At 42.9% G+C, this 20,807-nt stretch overlaps 1 protein-coding gene across 4 annotated transcripts in view; it reads right to left on the bottom strand.

The window, feature by feature from the left end:
- Window positions 1-20,545, bottom strand: part of COP1 (COP1 E3 ubiquitin ligase) — a 215,337-nt gene extending 194,792 nt beyond the window's left edge. For 2 of the 4 annotated variants that reach the window (XM_061634174.1, XM_061634175.1), the window contains exons 1-4: window positions 19,764-20,307; window positions 9,491-9,550; window positions 5,845-5,942; window positions 153-229 (exon numbers count right to left, since the gene is read on the bottom strand). In XM_061634174.1, coding sequence (XP_061490158.1) covers window positions 153-229; window positions 5,845-5,942; window positions 9,491-9,550; window positions 19,764-20,137 — 609 coding nt within the window. In that variant the 5' untranslated portion in view covers window positions 20,138-20,307. Of the gene's footprint in view, window positions 1-152; window positions 230-5,844; window positions 5,943-9,490; window positions 9,551-19,763; window positions 20,308-20,448 lie in introns of those variants that run through there. The other 2 variants (XM_061634172.1, XM_061634173.1) reach the window with 2 other exon arrangements.
- Between the last annotated feature and the right edge of the window lie 262 nt (window positions 20,546-20,807).

Consider the following 20,807-nt stretch of genomic DNA (forward strand, 5'->3'; position numbering starts at 1 on the left):
ATAAATAAATAAAATAATAAATAAAAAATATGTCAATCTCTCTTGTTTTCTATTGTGATGACCAATAGTTATAAGCAATACATCTGAAACACCATCTGCTATCAACAACAAAAATGCAGAAGTAAAATGAGAGTAAGAAGATTTGGACATACGGTGCTACTCACTGAATGGTCCAGTTTGAATCTCTTCTCCTCAAATCTTTGCTTCTGTTTAAGGATGAGCTCATTCACTAGAGAAAAGGAAAGAAAATAAGCAATGAATTTTAAAAAGGTCAAGAGGGATATATGTATACTGTCCGGAAATATGTTTAGCAGGAAATTGGTCCTAATATGCAGATCAAACCACTGAACCCATCCAACTTTCCAGTTTTATTCATTTAATAAAACTGACTTCAAATTGTTTCACTGTTTTCTCAGTACAGTGTGTCTCATTTACACAGCAACATTGCAGAATACATTATTTAAGTATTTGTAAAAAAAAAGTCTAATAAACCCACATACATTATGAACTATTGATGAGCTAGAAACAAAACAGTGTTAGATTGCTAGACTGCAAAGAGGAACAACCAACTGCAACCACCTAACTTCAGTTTTTAAGAAACTGTACTGGCTGCCAATACATTTCCAGTCTAAATTCAAAGACTTACAAAGCCCTGAACTACTTGGGACCCAGGCACCTGAAGGAGCACCGCTCCTTATACTGTCTTGTCCGAGCACTGAGATCTTCTGGAAGGCCCTGTTCAAGCACCCCATCTTTTAGAGTTACACATTATGAGATTATGTGGAAGAGGGCCTTCTCATTAGCGACAACATGCCTGAAGAATACCCTCCTCTCCAAGATCCCCCTAGTGCCAACTTTCATTTTCATTCCAGCATCAAGTTAAGAACTGGTTATTTTCTCAGGTATTCAGGAACTTATCTTACAGCTTAACATTACATTGACTTGGGTTAAGATTTTTTATTGCTTTTATCTCCTCTTGATTTGTAATTAGGGTTGTTGTTTTAATTATTTGTGTACCCCATCCTGAGATCATTTTGATATATGGTCAAAAGCACATTTGATATGTATTTATTTATAAAAGTATTTGTATACCACTATCCACTGAAAACATCAACGCAGTTTACAACTCATTAAAAAATTGGAATATATAAATGTTTCACTGTACAACGTAGCCCACTTACAACAGACTAATTCTCACATTGATCTAGCCATGATGCAACGGGATGTATAGTTCAAGGCACACATTTTCTGTGCATAGAAGTGGGGAGGGGGCAAAAATGTTCTTGAAAGAACCCCAAACTTTTTCCATGCCAGTTCACTGCTACGCACCGGTCCAGTACTCTTTGTTTCTAATCAACCATATTAATAGTAATGACATTCTCACATAGCAATTTCTCACATAGCAATACTGACACTGGGAAGAAGGTAACTGATAGGAAAGAAAGTGGCACCTTAGCATCATCTAATGGGGGCAGAAAAGGAGCATCTCTGCTGTGCCAGGTACGAGGCAGCAGAGCAGTCATTGTGTGCCAACTGTGCAACTAAAGACGCCCTGGTGGGAAACAAAGTTAGTAAAAAAGGCAGGCACATTGTACTGGGGGAGAAAATGTTAGTGCACGTCACCAACACCATTCAGTTTGGTACCATCTGTCTTATTCTATCTGGGCATGAACCATAGTCCTCCAAGTCTCTGACTCCCCTACAAGAGGATATTTCTAAGCAGCTCCACACTGTTCTAGTGCAGGACTCTCAAAAGGCAGGAATCATGGAGGAGGACAACAGGGCTAGACACAGCTTGAAGGAGGCATAGCCTTTTGGAGAAATGCCAGGTACCTGCAGAGCTATTTGGAGCACTCCTAGTTCAGGGAAGGTCCCACAACACAGCCAGCATGTATTAACTGGGGGTCTAATAGAGAGTATTTCCTGACTAATTTCCCTCCAACAGTACAGAATACGCACAATGTAGTGCTGAATAAGAATGCCTTACAATTGGAGGTAACAGAAAAGTTTTAAAACGCTCCATGAGTGTCTGCAATGCACTTATGCTTTGCATCAACACTCACAGAAAAAGAAATAAAGCTGCTTTTAATCATGTAATAAGATAATATGTTTTTAGACACATTGGCCCTGGGCTCCTTCTTGGAGGAAGGGCGTATTTAATAAATAAATAAATGATTAGGATATTTTTGAAAGCTTATTGCCAAAAAGTGGCCTGCTTCCCAAAAATGGGCCACATCAATCTTTTGGATGGTTCCTGGGTCAGATGTATGGGGCATGCTTAGCACTTATCCATGCACACTAATATCCATATTACCATATATCCATGCACACTAATGTTTGAACAAGAGACCCTCTGCAAACACCACTGCAGATTAAGCCATTTGCAACTCCCAGGTATGTTTGCAGATGTGCATCTCCTCTTCAAAGGTTCACCAGTGATGTGGAATTTCCAGAAAATTTTAAAATGCCCTAATCAATAAAGATTAAGATGATTTAGTAAACAAAACTTTCCAGAGAATGCCGTATCAATTTTACATGCCGTATAAATATATGAAAAGTTTTCCCAAATAGCCAAAAAGTAATTGAACTGAAATATTTGATTATGGGAAGGGAGGGCGGAATCAATAAAGTATATATAATGTGGCTTAAACATGTTCAAATAAATCCAAAGTTTTAATTGGAAATTTTTATTGGAATACTTGTAAATATTTTAAGGGAGGGGTTCCTTAAATGTGGTCCATGGACTAATAGTAGTCTGAGCTTCATTCAGATGGTCCATGGAGTGCCTACATTATATGTTCATATTAATTTTTATCTTTATTTTTATTGCTTTTTATTTCCTATATTGTACTATATTATTGTATTATATTGTGGCACAGCAATTGCAGATACTCTTGGATGAAAAAGATTATCTTAACCCATTCCAAACTGGGTTCAGGACTGGTTACGGGAATGAAATGGCCTTGGTCTCCCTGATGGATGACCTTTATTGTAAGAAGGACGGGGGAGCATGACCCTGTTATTCTTACTTGATCTCTCAACAGCTTTTGATACCACTGACCATAGTATCCTTCTGAGCCAGCTTGGTGAAATGGGTGTTGGAGGCACTGTTTTACAGTGGTTCTGATTCTACCTCCAGGGTCCTTTTCAGAGAATCACATTGGGTGATTGTCTTTCGGTCCCCAGGCAGTTGTGCTGTGGGGTGCCACAGGGTAACCATCTTGTCCCCCATGCTGTTTAAAATCTATATGAAGCCCTTGGTAGTGGTCATCAGGAGATTTGAGGCAAGGTATCAGCAGCACTCTGATGATACCCAGCTCTATTTCTCTGTAACATTTGAATTGGGAAAGGCCGTGCAAGCTCTGGACTACTGCCTAGACTCAGTGGTGGGCTGGATGAAAGCCAATTAACTGAGTCCGAATCCTAGCAAGACAGAGGTGCTATGGGTTGGTGGTTCCCGAGTTTGGATAATTGGTTAATTGCCTTCCTTGGATGGGGTCGTACTCCTCTGAAAGAGCAAGTTCATAGTCTGGGGGTGCTCCTGGATCTATCTGTTGCTAGAGGTCCAGGTAACCTCAGTGGCTACAAGTGCCTTTTACCACCTTCATTTGGTAAGACAGCTGTGGCCATTTCTGGACAGGGATAACCTGACCACTGCTGTCCACACACTGGTAACCTTGAGACTGGATTACTGTAATGTGTTGCCCTTCAGGTTGGTCTAGCTCTAGTAGCTGCCGCTTGTGCAAAATGAGGTGGCGAGGCTGCTCATTGGGGTTGCTGAAAGAACTGGGGCTACCCATTAGCTACCGGGCCAAGTTCAATGTTCTGGTTTTGGTGTACAAAGCCCTATGCGGTATGGGACTGGGTTACCTGAAAGATCATTTTACCCCTTATATACCCAGCCGATCACTACACTCTGCAGCTGAGGATCTCCTGCAGATAGCATCTTATCAGGAGGTCCGTTCCACACAACACAGGAAGCGGATCTTTAGTGTAGTGGCACCTACTCTTTGGAATTCCCTCCCCTTAAATATTAGGCAGGCGCCATCTCTGTTAACTTTTCGGCACCTACTGAAGACTTTCCTCTTTCAACAAGCCTTTTAAGTAGAGACCTTATCTCATTCTGCATATGTGTTGGAATTGCTTTTTAAGATGTTTTTAAAGCTGTTTTTTTTAAGTTTATGTTTTGTTTTAGTATGTTTTTAAATATATTTTGTTTCAGTGTGTTTTTTAATATGTTTCGTTTTTAAGTTGTTTTAGATAGCTTTTAATGTTTTTGTTTGCTGCCCTGGGTTCCTTCTGGGAGGAAGGGCGGGATGTAAATTAAATAAATAAATAATATTGTATTGTATTATATTATACTGGAATTCTATGGAAATACAATATAAGAAATAAAAGCAATAAAAATACAATTAAAAACCATACCACTTCTAGCACAACATATTGTAATTGTTAAAAGGGGCAGAAAGATCCTTAATTGGACTGCCAAGGCTCTCCGCAATTTTCAAATGGTCCATGGAAGGGAAAATGTTTGGGAAACGCTATTTTAAGACCTAACAACAATTTCAATTTTAAGAGGAAAAAAATGAAGGTGTTACAAACTGTTACCTTATGAACTTTAGGATGCCTGAACAGCCAGTCACATAAACATATGCACTTCCTAGAGAAAAATCACCTAATGAAATTAGTTACAATTTAACTTGTATAGTAGTTACTCATTATATTACTAATTAATTTTGTGAAAATGTATGTCTAAAACTAAAAAAATTTACATGGAAAATTTTCCACCTCAACATTCCCTATGACTATACACTGAAAACACTATTTTTCACATCGTATGTGGAAATGGCCTTAAAACTGCTTTTGCATCCAGGTCAGAAATTTTAACTTTAGATTAGTTCTCAAATAGACATAATGCCTTTTATGGGACCCCATCAAGCTGCAAAGATGGACAAGATAGAGGTAGACAAAACAAAGGTGGGAGGAGGGGACAATTTGATAAGGGTGGTGCGCATAAGGGCTCAGGGTGTAGCACAGGTGTACAAACATGTTATGCTAGCCTGGTTAAGAACAGATCTACAGAAGAAACAAGGCAGCTTGTCAAATAGAAGGAAGATGAGAAGATACTCCATCGTTACAGAAGGTGCAACAGAAGCACAAGGAAGCTCAAAAGGAAGCCAACAACAGTTGAACAGTCCTGGCAGATCTAAAATGCTCTCCAGCTTCCATCTCTATCTCATATGTACAAACCCCAACCACAGGTCTAAAGTCTGTTCCTTCTCAGCAGTAAAATTATAATGTTTCCCATATTCGAAGCCTTTGCCTCATGCATAGCAAAATCCAGTATAAAAGCTAGTCTACTAAACAGAACTAAAATAGATGATAGCACCACCTAGCATTGTAAAATAACTCAAGTTGCTTATTGTTTTCAAATTGAGCCCTTTCACAACACATGGTCAACCACAGATTCTCTTATCTGCTTCACTTACTGCTTTGCAAAGATGCCAACCTTAACAGCAAGGTAAATTACCGATAACACAACACTAAATCCATCTTCTTTATTATAGCAACATCCCATTCTCCCTCCATAATGCCCATAACAATGAAGCCAAATCCAGCACACACAGTGTGCTCAAAGCACCTTTCCTGAAAGATATGCAACATGCCCTCTCAGTTTTACTACAAAATGTCTTAAAGCACAACCTGCTTACAGACTGTGTGAAGTCAGCAAATTAAAACTTAGAAAAATAAGGAGACAAACCAGCAATATAAGATCCGCTTACTGAAAAACAAGTTGAAATGTAATTTTGCAATGCTGTATCACTAACAAATCCTAAGACTTACCTAAAAAGTTGGGGTAAAGATGATCAATGTTATCTACAACATAATTACATTTGGGACATCTATTGTTGTCTTCCAGGCTTTGATGAATACATTTATAGCTGTTGAAAGAAAAGCAAACCAGAACCATGAGAAACAAAGTACAATAAGATAACTCTACAAATGGAAGATGAACTATTGGATAATTTGCACCACATTCTCTCTCTCTTTTTAATTTCAGGTATACCATAAATATTATTATGGAATAAGTCTGCGACACAGGTGGTCTGACATAAAAGGGAAATCAAAATCTTCAGGGACATAAAACAGACAGAGCTCCCCTTCATGTCACCAAAGGTTAAAGCCATGTTACCAAAGACGAGAGGGGACAGAAAGGACTCAACATCGGAGTTCCAAAGGAGAAGGGGGACTCAAAAAGCACTTTCAAAGCCTCTCTGTGCTGCTCCTTTTCACTTCTTATGTTGGAGGTAGAAATGAGCCATGCGAGGAGGCTTCAAAAGCAGCACTGAGAGGGAGAAGCAGTTTCCATTGAAAAGAAACCACATCCCCCTCCTTGAGCAAGGCGCGCTCCTACCACCCATCACAACTGATGGGCCACTGGGAGCATCCCTTGCTCCAGCAAAGGAACAATTGAGAGCCCACTTTAAGCTCTTGATTGTTCCCTTAAAACGCCACCCTTACTTGCCCCACACCTGACATCACATGGGGTGGTCCAGATGAGGAGGCCTGGCAGGCCAAATTTGGTCAGAGGTTCCCCACCCCTCATTTCAAGTGGTTGACTAGACCTTACAAAACCCTTTCAAATTATTCTCATATGGTATTTCTCTTCATGTTTTGCTCCACTTTTAGGCTTCATGTGCACTAACTAGCCCCAAAAAACATCACCAGAAGATGCATCTTACTATCTACTTCTGGTTCATATGAGGCTTCCTCTGGTAAATAAAGGCAAACAGAGCTCCTGGCAATGTCAAATGTTTGGTGTTCAGCAAGGCCGCTCACAGATTGTTGACCAAGAAACCAAAAATGTCTTTGCCTGTGATCCAAACAATACAAGGTTGGCACTAGGCAGGCCTCCCCGGGAGAGCACTCCATAAATGAGAGGCTGCTCAAGGATGGGTTCTCCCACTGCCACCCTCCAGACCATCTTCAGAGGTGGAACACAGAGAAAAGCCTCATATGATGATCTGCGGTCAGAGAAGGTTCACATGGGGAAAGGTGATCCTTTAGCTTTAGTGGTCTTGAACTGTATAATGCTTTAAAGGTAAAAACCAGCTCTTGAGTTTGAGCTTGGAAATAAACTGGTAACCAGTACAGTCAGGCCACAATTGGTGTTATATATTAACACTTTGTTGTTCCAGTTATTATTCTAGATGCCGTGTTCTGCACTAGCAGTACTTTCCAAATCGTTTTCAAAGGCAGTGCCATGTATATCATACTGCAGCGGGCTAACCTGGAGGTTATGAGAGCACAGACAACCAAAACCAGGCTACCCCCACCCAAATAGGTCTGTAGCTGGGCTACCAGTCGAAGCTCGTAGAAAGCACAACTGAGGTAACTTGTCTCCACTAATAATGCTGGATCCTAGAATACCTCCAACCTGCACACCTGCTCATTCAAGGGGAGAGTAACCCATCCAGAATAGGATGCATTCCAATCATCTAGAAGAACCATCCACTATCTTATCTGAATGGAGCTTCAGTTTGTTGCCTCTTATCAAATCCATTACAGAGGCTAGGAACTGATCCACCTCACCTACTTGAGCTGTAAAAGAGTAGAGTTGTGCGTCATCAGCATATTGATTACAATGCACCCCAAAACTCCAGATGACCCCACTGAACAGTTTCATGTAGATGTCAAACAACATAAGGGATAAGATTCAACCCTGCAGAACTCCACAGTGGAGGCTTCACGGAGCCACACAACATCCCCCAAGTGCAACCTCCTGGAGACAACCATCCATCAGAATAGGAACCATAGCAAAACAGTGCACCTACTCCCATCTTGGACAGTTTCTCCAGAATACCACAGTTGGTGGTATCAAAAGTCACCAAGAGGTCAAGGAGAATCAATAGGGACACACACCTCTCCCCAAAGAGGTCATCATACAGGGCAACCTACTATAACAGAGAAGCCTAGGTTCTCACATGCAAGCAATCTTATCCTCAAAATGCTTTGCAAATAAATCGCAGTGGGCTACTGAGGTTTCTACCATCACCTATGGGCCAGTATGTAAATGGCCCCATACCACTATCAGGTAGACAAGACACCAGTGACACAATGGAGGCAGACAAATAACTTTTCCCTACCTTCGCTATGACAAAGTGTTCAATTGTATTTGTTTGAAGCCTTCCTTCACTTGTATCCTAGCCATTTTCCAGCCTGCTCCTTGCCCTCAGTTCCAAGGTATATCATTGTACTATCTGGGTTTGGCAAAGTGGAAGAGGCAGTCAGAGATGATTGTATCAACCACCCTGGTTATTTCCATGTTCCACAGACTGACTAGGGATTTGACCGGTTCACCAGAACTGCCAGCCAGAAAAGTCCCCAAAGCCATCAGGAAACCAACTGTACTCATCAGCCTCCAAGGGCAGACCATTCTCATTGGTCCCTCACCTCTGCAATGAAGGAAATCTTGACAGGAGGTGACCATAACAAGGGAACAGTGGAAAGATCCCCCATCTTCAGATCAAACGCCTCCTGCCTCACCAAGAAAACCAGGTTCAGGGTGTGACCAGCCACATGCACTGTGCTGATTATATGTTGAGATTGTCCCATGGCTGTAACAGAAGCCACAGTCCTGAGCTGCTCCAGAACAAGCAGTCTCAGTATAGAGTGAAAATCCTCCAGGACCAACAGCCTGGGGAATCTTCACACCAAATCCAAGAACACCTCTATCAGCTCAGGCAGGAATGCTGTCAGGCAGCAAGGTGGTGGGACCCCAGCAGTATTCCTAATCTGTTCCATTCATCCAACAGCGGGCACAAAAACTAATATATCTCCTATTTCTTCAACCCCCAATTTGTTTATTGATTCAAGGTTAATACTGCATGGGAATGTGAAAATGAGAGGCCATTAACATTTAGGGACTACCAAGTAGTCTAAAATTTAAAATGTGGATAACGACTATAAGCATCTACATGGTAATTATCTCAGACAGAGACAGAAATCCTTCTGTGAGTTTCATCCATTTCCCCTGCACTGACTTTCATGTTCTAAGATTTCCCATGCAGAGAAGATTATGCATGCAGGTTCTTGCTTTCAGGCTAATATTAAATACTACCCAAGTGTCTCCCCATCATGGCTACATAGACTGAGCAGCTGATGCGCATATCAGATGCTTGATCAGTGTTCACATGGTAGAAATGCCACTTGTATTGCACTTCAGATGTTACACATGATTTTTCCTCAATGCAGATTAACTTCTGTGTAGGAAATTAAAACAAGGAAAATGCTAGACGAGCTGGACCCAGTCTTCAGGATCCACAGAAATCGTGAAGCCATCCCAAAGATGTATCCATACAAATGTTAATTCAGAACATGTCATGCTATACCACTTGCTCAAAAACCACCCCAACCACTGGGTGCACCTCAGAATTCAACCTCAGCTCATGACACTAAGTTTTATAAAACTTTGTTCAATAAATCTTACCAGAAGCTGTGCCCACATTTTGTCATGTAAGCTTCTTCAATCATATCAAAGCAGATGGGGCTGGAACAAGAGAAGAAAAAGCATGTGACAAGTAATGCAACAAATAAGTTCAAAGATAATCTACTACAGGAGGGAAAAGAATCAATAGCACCTAAGGAAGAGGTTAAACAAACGCCAACAGGCAGTGGCCCAGTTTGGCATAGTTCACTATGATTTAATGCAAACAAGCAGCATTCTACTGCACCCTGCTGCAGCAACAGTCACCTCACAGCTCCTCCCCAGCTACTGCCACACCAGGGAGGAGGCAAGCCACAGTCTGGTTTGTCACGGCATCTGCATCTGCGCTCATGGTTTGCTTCTCTCCAAACCAGCCACGAGTGGAAGCCATGGTTTTTCCTTTGCTTAACACTTGTAAGGGAAACAAATCATGAGCCTGGGTTCAGACATACAACAAGCCGGATGAATCTACTATGGCTTGTTTCCTCCCAGGCACATAACCATAGGAAGAGGGGAGAAGCAAAGCACCACAATTTATTTCAGCTAAGGTTTAATGTGGCAGGCAACCAAAAACTTTGAAGTCTATATTAATCTGTTGGATTTGGATACCACAGAACAGCACTGAAACCAATCAATAGATTCAAATAATCTTACATGCAACCGTTCTGAATAGTTTTAAATGGACAGAAGCCTAAAAAAATCTTCCTAACAAAAGATGCAAAAGCAACAAACACAATAGTTCAACCTAAAATATTCTGCTTAAATATGCTGGAAAGTAAAACATATATGCAATAAGTAACAGAAAATATGTTTGAAGTGATATAAATTAAAAGCAGCTTTCTTTGGGGATTGTACCTGGAAAGGGTTAAACGGCAGAGTTAGCAAAGCATATTCAATCATTTCCTAGGCATTTAGTTTCTCAAATTCATACTGCCTCCTCAACTAGCTTTCCAGTCTCCAAGGTGGTACTCTAAAAATGGCATACAAGACTGCCTGCCACTCCCTCTGTGATGACCCCAGTCAGTCATATCACAGCTTCACAATCTCTGCAGGAGGGGTCTGCTGCTCCAATACCAGAATCAAATCCACTCTGACCTCTCACCTGACCTCTTGTAACCCAAGTTTACAAATAATCACATACCTAGTTTATTTGCCGGGGGCAAGCAAGAATTGTTTCCAGCCTCCTCTCCACCATTGCAGGAAATGGGAGTCAGCCTTGCAGGCAGCTGCCACTTTGTAACGCCCACTCCTTAGCTTGGAGATAAAGGCCAGAAGTCCAAGCAGCCTCACTTTGTTCACCTGGCTGGAGAAAGGCAGATGGTCTGCCTAGTTACTTTCACTTGGAAGCTGCCTTCAGGTTCCTGTTCCCTTGCTCCCACCCAGACCTAGAGCCTTTAGCTTTTGATCACAGCAAGAAAGGAAGCACCTAAATTAGCATCACATCATGGAGGACCAACTTAGCACTCAGGGCAGCACACTGTGTGGCACCTGTCACTTTAAGACAGCCAGCATCTTTTGTTCTCCATTTGGTCTTGATGGAGAAGGCACATCCAAGAGACAAGGAAAGACTGCTGTTGCCACATTGATGGGCCATTCCCACTCCACTCCCACCTTGAGGTTTTCTGCCTGTAGCCCCTGGGCATTCTCCTAGCTACCGACTGCATTGTGATTAGCTGGACAATGTCAGCTGTTGATCAAGATCCACCTCGGTCACAAACTCAAAAGCAGACTGTTGCCATACAGATGAGGTATTCCTCATCTCACCTAAATATCAATGCTGCTACTTCACACTTGAGGAGACCCAAAGCCTAACTGTAAACAGCTACAGTAGGGCAGTTTCAATTAAACTGTTTTATTTTCTTGAGGCAACCTTTGGTCTCCTCTTACTTCTGTTTTTTAAGGAAAGGTAAACTACACTGGGCTCAGGGAAGAGCCAGGTAGGCAGGGTGTTCTCTGTCTTCCCTCCTCAATACCTGCCTTGGACCTGAAGAAATCACTCCTGTCTGGGGATAGAGGGTGCTAAGGGGGTATGGTAGAAGCCTACTTGATTGCCTCTGGCACAACTGGCCTACCTAGACAGGCAGTCATGAAAGGGAATGAAAGGGCTCCTCCCCCCTTTCTTTCACACTATGTACCTCACTTGGCATCCCCTGTCTTCTAGGAGTTAAGGGGGGTTCTTGCTCCCTCCATCTATTCTGGCAATGACGGGGAAAGGAGCACTAAGGCAGGGAGGTGGGAGGCAAAGGAAATCAAGAGAGGCTCCTCCATCCATCCTTTGATTATTTGCAACCAGCGTTGTACACTGTATTCCAAACATGGCTGCAATGAAGTATTATATTTTATTTTGGAACTCTACAAGTATTTTCTAAAGTATTGCCAGTACTGAATTTGTCTTTTTCCACTGCCACAGCACACCAAGTTGATACTTTCAACAAGTTTTCCACTACAACCCCAAGATCTCCTTCCTGCATAGTCATAACCAATTCAGATGCCATTAGTGTATATAACACATCATCATCACCATCCCCAAAGGTGCAGCATTTTATCTTGAACTTAATTTGTTATTTTACTGCCCATTGCCCAAATTTGGGTAGATATCCTTTGGCACTCTTTTGGGGATTGAACCATCCTGAATATTTAGCATCGTCTGCAATTTTGACTATTCATTCTTTACCCTGTCTCTACATCATTTATGAATGTTAGTACTGGCCCCAATTCAGATCCTTGTAGGATACCACAGTTCATCCCCCACTCCCATGAAAACTGCCCATCAAGCCTGGAGCCAGAGTGCAGCCAGGTTCAGCTCTGGCCGAGGGCCCGACAGCTCCTCCTTTGGGTGGTGCTTCCGTTCCATGATCCACAGTGGCATCAGGTCCTGCAACTTCACACAGATGATGGAGTGGGAGCTGCCAAGCAGCCCCCCCATACAGGCAGTGCAGGTTTCAATAAGCCCACCCACCCCATCTACCTCTCCTGTTAATGTGCACACTGTGTGCACTGTGCACAGATGCCTGCCATCACCCAAGATGGCAGCAGGGGCTTCTCTAAAGGGTTGAGGTCCCCACAGCCATCTTGGATAATGGCAGGCATGTACACATAGTGTGCACATCATGCACACTGACACAAGAAGTAGGTAGGACACATGGGCAGGCTTATTAGCCCCACACCGCTTGTATCAGGAGCAGGGCTGTGGAGTCGGAGTCGTGGAGTCGGAAGCAATTTTGGGTGGAGTCGGAGTCAGTAGAAATGTACCGACTCTGACTTCCAAATAAATTTTGATTGACAAGAAGCAATTTTGGGTGGAGTCGGAGTCGGACAGTAGAAAAATAGAGGAGTTGGAGTCGGACAGTAGAAAAATAGAGGAGTCGGAGTTGAAGGTTTGGCGTACCAACTTCACAGCCCTGATCAGGAGGAGGGCTACGGCACCGCAGGCCTAACTCAGGTTGGTGCCCAAGAGGCCAGTCATGCCCAAAGCAGGCTGATGCTCAGGGGCCCTGTCATGCCTGATGCCGACCCTGCTGCCCATCCATTTGTATCTTCTGCCTGTTAGCCAACAAATTGCTAAAGTCTATCAAATTGTCTTATGTACATGTTTGATGTACTCCTTCTAGAATTCATGTCTCTTCTCTGACTGTGCTGAGATGGAAAGGCCACAACCATGTCACAAGTCTCATGATTTAAAAAAGGTCAGGAGAGAACAACAGTCTCTTCTAGTGTATCTATCCCCAAAAGTCAAAACAGTCTTTGTTTGTAGTATTCATTTGAAATGCCCCACAATCAAACTAAGGAACCCAGTTCATTTTTGGTCAAAAGCTAAATTCAACAAAACAGCATCTGAACTAAAACTGCGTAGGCTATCCTTTCCTCTAGCCTAAGCAAAAGACACGCCCTCACAATAAGACACACAAGTATGTCTAAAACAAAGGTGGCAGTAACTTTAGTTTGCATAAAATGTTTAAGAGAAAGCAAGCAGGGTGATCTAAGTAAACAAATGCTCATCCATTGAGTCTTCCAAGTTCTGAGATCAGCTGAACTTCCAACAAGACACATTTCTCAGCAACTTTTCCCCCCACTAGCATACACCCATATTGCCCAGCTATAAGCTTCTCCAATAAAAGGTAAGGCTCCCTTGCATAAACCTTTATTAAGTTGTTTAACCTCTTCCCATAAAAAGTTAAGCTGCCTTGGAGAACGCTAAACTAGAATTCAGCATTTTACCCCTGATAAGAGCCTTATTTTATCTCACATAGGCTGGCAATCTTTTTGGATAGCACTAGCTGTAAATCAGTAGGCAATTTGAGTGACTGACTTGACCACAGCAGTCTAGTGATGCAAAGCATAGCAAGCCAGCAAGGTCACAATGCTCTTTGGCCTTAACACAAAGATCTGCTTTCTGGGCCACAGTGGGAAGCAGCAGAAAGTTCATTATACCTCTCACAGTAGAGAAATATTTATCTCCTTCAGCATCACAAGTGAGCAGGGTTTGTCCTGGATAGTATACCATTAGACTAGCACTTAGATTCAGAAAGAGTATGAATGAGTTAGACCAGTGGTTCCCCATGAACCACTTGAAAATTGCTGATGGTCTTGGCGGACCACTTAATGATTTTTCTACCTGTAGTAATTGTAGCATATTGTACTAGATGCTGTACAGGCATACCCCGCTTAACGTCGCTTCACTTAAAGTCGCCTCGCTATAACGTGCATGTTCCATACGCCACCATATCCCGCTTAACATACATGCGCTTCGCAATTATGGACACTTAATGGCATGTCGCCACTGCCATCTAGTGGTGATTGCTGTGCGGTACATGCATAGATAATTGTTTCACTTTAAGTACATTTTCACTTTACATAAATGCTCCGGTCCCATTGAGTACGTTAAAGCGGGGTATGCCTGTATAGCTTTTAATTGTATTTTTATTGCTTCTTTTATTTCTTATATTGTATTTTATTGTATTACAATTTGAATTTTAAGGAATAAAAGAAATAAAAGAAGAAATAAAAATACAATTAAATATCAATATGAATATTTAATGTGACAGATGCCACCTTCAACCACAAATCCACAAACACACTGCAGACCACCTGAATGAAGCTCATGGACCATTAGTGGTCCAGGGGCCACAGTCTGGAAACTCCTGAATTAGAATATGTTAAAGGTTAGAAATATTCCTTTAGGCACATATCAAGTAATTCCACTAGGAAAGGTACAGATGTTAGAAGCAGTGTAACTTTTCTTCTATACTGTAAAAGTTATTAAAATATTATAAGGCATTTGCAACATAGTAACAGTACAATTCTATGCATACATACTTCAGGCCAATATAACTTCCTTCCTAATAAGCACATTTAAGATCACAATGCACAGAATGTATACAATTCTTATATGAAATAACAGAGTCTGGGTATATTTGGAAATAGTTCTTGTGCATTTTCTTGATTTTTTGCCTAGACCAGCACAAACATATATTCACACTACATGTATACACTCATATATACACTAAGCATAAAAGCTAGATACATTCCATTCCCACCTTATAGGTTACCTTTTACTACTAAAAATGAACCCTAACTCCTACACTGGAGAGAAGCCCTTCACAAGCATGGCAGATAAAAGAACCAGTTCATCTTTACTTTCCACACAAAACACAATTACAGTCAAGAAGTTAAGGAAACATTTTTTAAAAAGTTTTACTAAGCACAATTTCAACTAACCACCACAGCAGCACAGCAGCTACTACAAGCGTTTCTCCCCCACTAGAGGCAAGATTTTGTAACTTCAAGAATCATCCCAACAATTTGAACATGGCATTGTAAAGATATGGCTGCACATAATATCATAAACAGTAGTACATAATATCAAAGTAGGAGTATGTTCACACATACAGTGTTATATTAGTTTACAATGGCATAATTATTTTTAAAATTATGGTTTGATTTAACAAGCAGATTCTCATATGCTACATCAGGGTGGGCAACAGGTAGATCAGGATCTACAAGAGGGTCTCTGGGTGATCTGAAATACATCTGCAAGGTTACCCAACTCCTAATTGTTTAGCAATGGCAAGAACAAAATGAATCCCTCTTGCTGAAGTGAAGAAAGATTGCAATGGGAGTTTTGGGAACAGATTTTTGGTGGAAGAACTATAAATTCAGTTCAGTTAGGGTACAAATTCCGGGGATAAAAATTATTTATTCTAACCATAGATCTTTCATTCTATCTCCAGTTTGTGGATCTGGTAAAAAGTGAGGTACGTTGCACAAGCCTCAAATCTACCCATCCCTGCACTACATCTTCTAAGAGATTAGTCCCAAAGCCCACTATGTTAACCTGATAGTTATTTGTGATAGTTAAGATGGCATGAAGTTAAGCAGAGAAAGAACGGCCAAAGCTTGCAAAGCTCATCCAAATCCACCAGCCATATAAGATCCTCATATTAGAAAGACACACATCTTTGGGCCTTTTCTCTTCAGTTCTCTAGGCACATCTTAAAGAAAAGAATAAGGTAATGTAACAGAACTAGCTCTTTCAAACAGGCAGATGTATCAGAAATTATCTGCAACAGTCACAGCAGGTTAAATTGTAGATACAATTTGTTAAAGGCTATACAAGAATTCCCCACATTAACGTACACAATGGGTCCACAGCGAGTACATAAATCGAACATGTACTTACAGTGAAGCACTACCTTTTCTTTTTATCTGCCATTAAATTGCAAAGCCAAACGTGTTTGAACGGGGAAACGGCAGCTGCCAGAGCCCTCCTAAGGAGGAGGGAAGGAAAGTAAAAAAAAACCCACCGTCGCCTGGAAAGAAACGAAGCTGGTGGCAAAAGGCGAGAAGGCTCCCAACCCAGGCTCATCTCGGGGGAATGGCAGCCGCTGGAGCCCTCAACAGGGCTGAGGACGGGAGAGGTAAAAAAAATCCCCCAACAACCCCCCCAGACAAAACCAAACCGTGAGAGAGGGGAGGGAACGAGGAAAAGGGAATAATGGGTTCAGTCCCACACACTCAATCACTCATAAAACTTAGCTATAACGCTACACTAGTAAAATTGAAACAGTTAAGTGTCCGTTCTTGCGAAGCGAGCGTACGTAAACAGGGGAATGGTGCTACCGTAAATATGTCTGTACTCGTGAGTGTCCGTAAATTGAAGGTCCGTATAGCAGGGTATTCCTGTACCTGAGGAACCTGATCTGCCTTCTCTCTCAAGGGTATGTTGCTATATCACTTGGAAACTGCAATATTATGCAGTATATAAATTATTAAAAATAAAATAAAAAATAAATTGGTTGACCTTTTCAAACTGGAGGGAGGTAACTAGCAGGGTACCACAGGGTTAGTCCTGGGCCCAGTACTCTTCAACATTTTATTAATGACTGGCATGAGGAGATGCAGGCAATGCTTTTCAGATTTCCAAATGATACAAAATTGAGAGGGAGAGCTAATACTCTGGAAGACAGAAACAAAATTCAAAAGGATCTTGATAGGCTGGAGCACTGGGCTGAAAACAAAAAAATGAAATTTAACAGGGATAAGTGCAACATTCTACACTTCGGAAAAAGAAACCAAATGCACAGTTACAAGATGGGGGATACAGTAGGGCCCCACTCATACGGTGGGTTAGGTTCCAGACCCCCGCCGAAAAGCAAAAACGGCCAAAAAGCGGATCAGCTGTAGCATGGGGGTCTGGAACCTAACCCTCTGATAGCGCCAGAGGAGAAGATCAGCTGTAGTGTGGGGAGCTCCAGCCTCTGTGCTCCAGCTGACAGCGGTCCCCGCACTACAGCTTATCGTGCACTACAGCTCTTCAGCTGTAGCGCGGGGAGCTCCAAACGCTTGACAGTGCTTGGCCCCTGAAGCTCCCCACGCTACAGCTGAATGCCCCACTGGCGCCGTATTAGCAGAATGCTGAAAAGCAGGGCCCTACTGTACTTGGCTCAGCAATACTATATGAGAGAAGGATCTTGGAATGACTGTTGATCACAAGCTGGATATGAGCAACAGTGCAATGTGGCTGCAAAAAAGGAAAATGCTATTTTAGATTGCATTAATAGATGTATAGTTTACAAATTACGTGAAGTACTATTTCCCCCCCATTCGGCTCTGGTTAGGCCTCATCTTGAGTATTGCATCCAGTTCTGGACACTGCACTTTAAGAAGGATGCAGACTGAAAGACCTTGGCATGTTTAGCCTTCAGAAGACTGAGGGAAGATATGATAGCACTCTTCAAGTGCTTTAAAGGCTGTCACACAGAGGAGGACCAGGATCTCTTCTCAATCATCCCACGGTGCAAGACAAGGAATAATGGACCCAAGTTACAGGAAGCCAGATTTCAGCCAAACATCAGGAAAAACTTCCCAACTGTTAGAGCAGTATGACACCTGAACCAATGACTTAGGGAGATGGTGGGCTCTCCAACATTGGAAGCGTTCAAGAGGCAGCCGGAGAGCCACCTGCAGGGCATGCTTTAAGTTGGATACCTGCATTAAGCAGGGGGTTGGACTCGATGGGCTTATAGGCCCCTTCCAACTCTACTATTCTATGGTTCTATGAACTCTGCAATAACCTTTTTGAGGTGAGGTGACCAGAACTTTACATAGTATTCCAAATGCGTCACACCACAGATTTACATAACAGTATTATAGTATCAGCAGTTTCATTTTCAATACCTTTCCTAATGATCTGTAGCATGGAATTTGCCTATTACACAGCTGCTGCGCATCAACATCTTCACTGAGCTATCCATCACAACCCCAAGGTATTGTTCCTAGTCAGTCACCATCAGTTCAGACCCCATGAGCATATAGGTGAAATTAAGATGTTTGCTCCGACATGCATCATTTTACACTTACTCATGTAAAATTGCATTGGCCATTTTACCTCCCGGTCACTCCAGTCCTTTTGCAGCTCTTCACAACCTCTTTTTGTTTAAATGACAATTTAGTATCATCAGCAAACATGGCCACTTCACTGCTCACCCCTAAACTCTAGATCGTTTATGAACAAGTTAAACAGCACAGGTCCCAGTACAGATCTTTGGGGGACTCCACTTTCTACATCCTTCCATTGGGAGAACTGTCCATTTATTCCTGCTCTCTGCTTCCTGCTGCTTAACCAGTTCCTGTTCCACAAGAGGACCTCTCCCCTTATTCTATGACTCTAGGCATACTCAGAAGTTTCTCATGAAGTACCTCGTTGAGAGCTTTTTGAAAGTCCAAGTACACTAATGTCAACCAGATCACCTCTATCTATATACTTGTTGACACTCTCAAAGAACTCCAATAGGTTGGTGAGACAAGGCTTGTTCTTCTATATGCTTGGTTAATTTATCTTTAACAATACTTTCTACCAGTTTTCCTGGGACTGACATTAAGCCAGCTGGCCTGTAATTTCCAAGACCCCCCCCCAACATCCTTTTTTAAACAATGGTGTTACATTGGTCACTTTCCAGTCCTCAAGTATGGAGGCAGATCTCAGGGACACTACTTCGATTTCATTGCATACAATACATTGACTGCAATACAGAAACCTCAAATTAACTTTAGTTTCCTGTTTCATTCAAACAAAGAACTATAGTTATCAACTTCAGAACATGCCATGGTCTAAAACAAACTTCAAACTGTAGTTTAAGATCCTGGCTTGTTCCAAAACTGGTGGTTGCAATCCTAGGCACAATTACTAACAAATAAACCCCACTGAACAAGTAAATATGCATAGAATTGCCCTACAGAGAATGAGCTGAAAAGTCCTTAGTTCAAATCTCTCCTTGGCCATGAACTCACTGGGCAGTCTCATCAGAATCATAGAATAGTAGAGTTGGAAGGGGCCTATAAGGCCATCGAGTCCAACCCCTTCTCAATGCAGGAATCCAAGCCTTAGGCAAGCCCCATTAGGAATATAAGAGCCACGCCGAATCAGAACAAAGCCCTATCTAACCTTTTGGAGACAACCCTGTCCCCAGTCTAACACTGATCTACCTTAAAATGTTGTAAAAATTCTGAGCATTTAGCACTTTTCTTGGGTGTTCAGATTTCACATGTATTCATGTGAATACTGCTTATTTTAATAACAATCCTGTAAGGTGGGGCAATACTATTATCTCCATGTTACGAACTGGAGAGAAACCCTACGATGCACTTTGAACTCTTGGAAATGTCTCGAGTCACTACCAAGTATAAATAATAATTATTCTTTCTTTCTCTCACACACACACCCCACAGATGTGCTACGATTAACTGCAGACTCCCCTACCCATCACTCGCAACTCACCAAACGAAGTCGTTGCTTTTGTCCTCGTAGGAGTTCAGGAGGCCATTGCAGAGCGGGGTAAGCAGCGGCCTCTTCCTACTGCCACTTGTGCCCCCGCTGGTTGCACCGCTCCCCGCACCGGCTCGGGCCGCCCCCGCTAGCCGCGAAAGGCCACCGCTAGAAGAGCCAGAGACGGCGGGAGCCACCAACACAGGCCGCGCGGGGACCCCAAGCCCCGCCGAGGTGGAGGAGGAAGAGCCCGGCGCCGCCGCAGTGCCCGAAGAGGCCGAGGTGGTGACTGAGGAGACGGCGGAGGAGGAGGAAGACGATCCGAGGGGGGCCGCGGCGCCCGACCCAGGCGGAGGGTGCTGTGGCGACTGCCGGTTTCCTGACATCCCGAGGCCGACCTGGCTCAAGCGCGAAGGCGGCAGCGGCAGCAATGCCGAATCGCCTGCCCGTTTCAGTTAGCGCATCAGTTCCCCTTAGCATGGAAAATTGTCTGCGGGAAGAGGGAAACAATAAAGCTTCAACAAGGAAAATAAAAACTCTCACCTTCGTCGTCATAGTCCCCCTCCCCCGCCCCCTCCCCCGCCCCCGCCCCGTTCTTCGTATGGGAATCTGATTGGCTCCTAGAATCCCACTGGCCGCCTCCCATCCATAAACGGAAGGGGCGGGGGTTGAGAGGGAGAGGGAGAAAGAAAAATACCTCCTTGTTGAAACTTTATTAACACACACCCTCTAGGGAAGGAGTGTACAACCAAGTACGCGTGCGCTCTTGGAGAACGTCAGTCTGTCTATGGTTTTATCCGTGTTGGCTGCGTCAGCGATAAGGTAAAAGGTAATGCGCCTGCGCATAAGGAGCAAAAGGCCGGGTAACCTAGCAACCACAATGGCCTATCAAACCTTACGGCTTTGCTACCCACCGTACAGCTGGGTAAGCGTGTTAATTTAAGTTAGAGTTAGAGTGTTGGACTACGATCCCCACACAGCCATGAAGCGCGCTGGGCGACCTTGGGCCAGTCACTGATCCTCAGAGGAAGGCAATGGTAAACCCCCTCTGAATAC

The sequence above is a fragment of the Rhineura floridana genome, chromosome 6 (assembly GCF_030035675.1).
Source record: "Rhineura floridana isolate rRhiFlo1 chromosome 6, rRhiFlo1.hap2, whole genome shotgun sequence".
In the NCBI taxonomy this organism is placed as follows: Eukaryota; Metazoa; Chordata; class Lepidosauria; order Squamata; family Rhineuridae; genus Rhineura; species Rhineura floridana.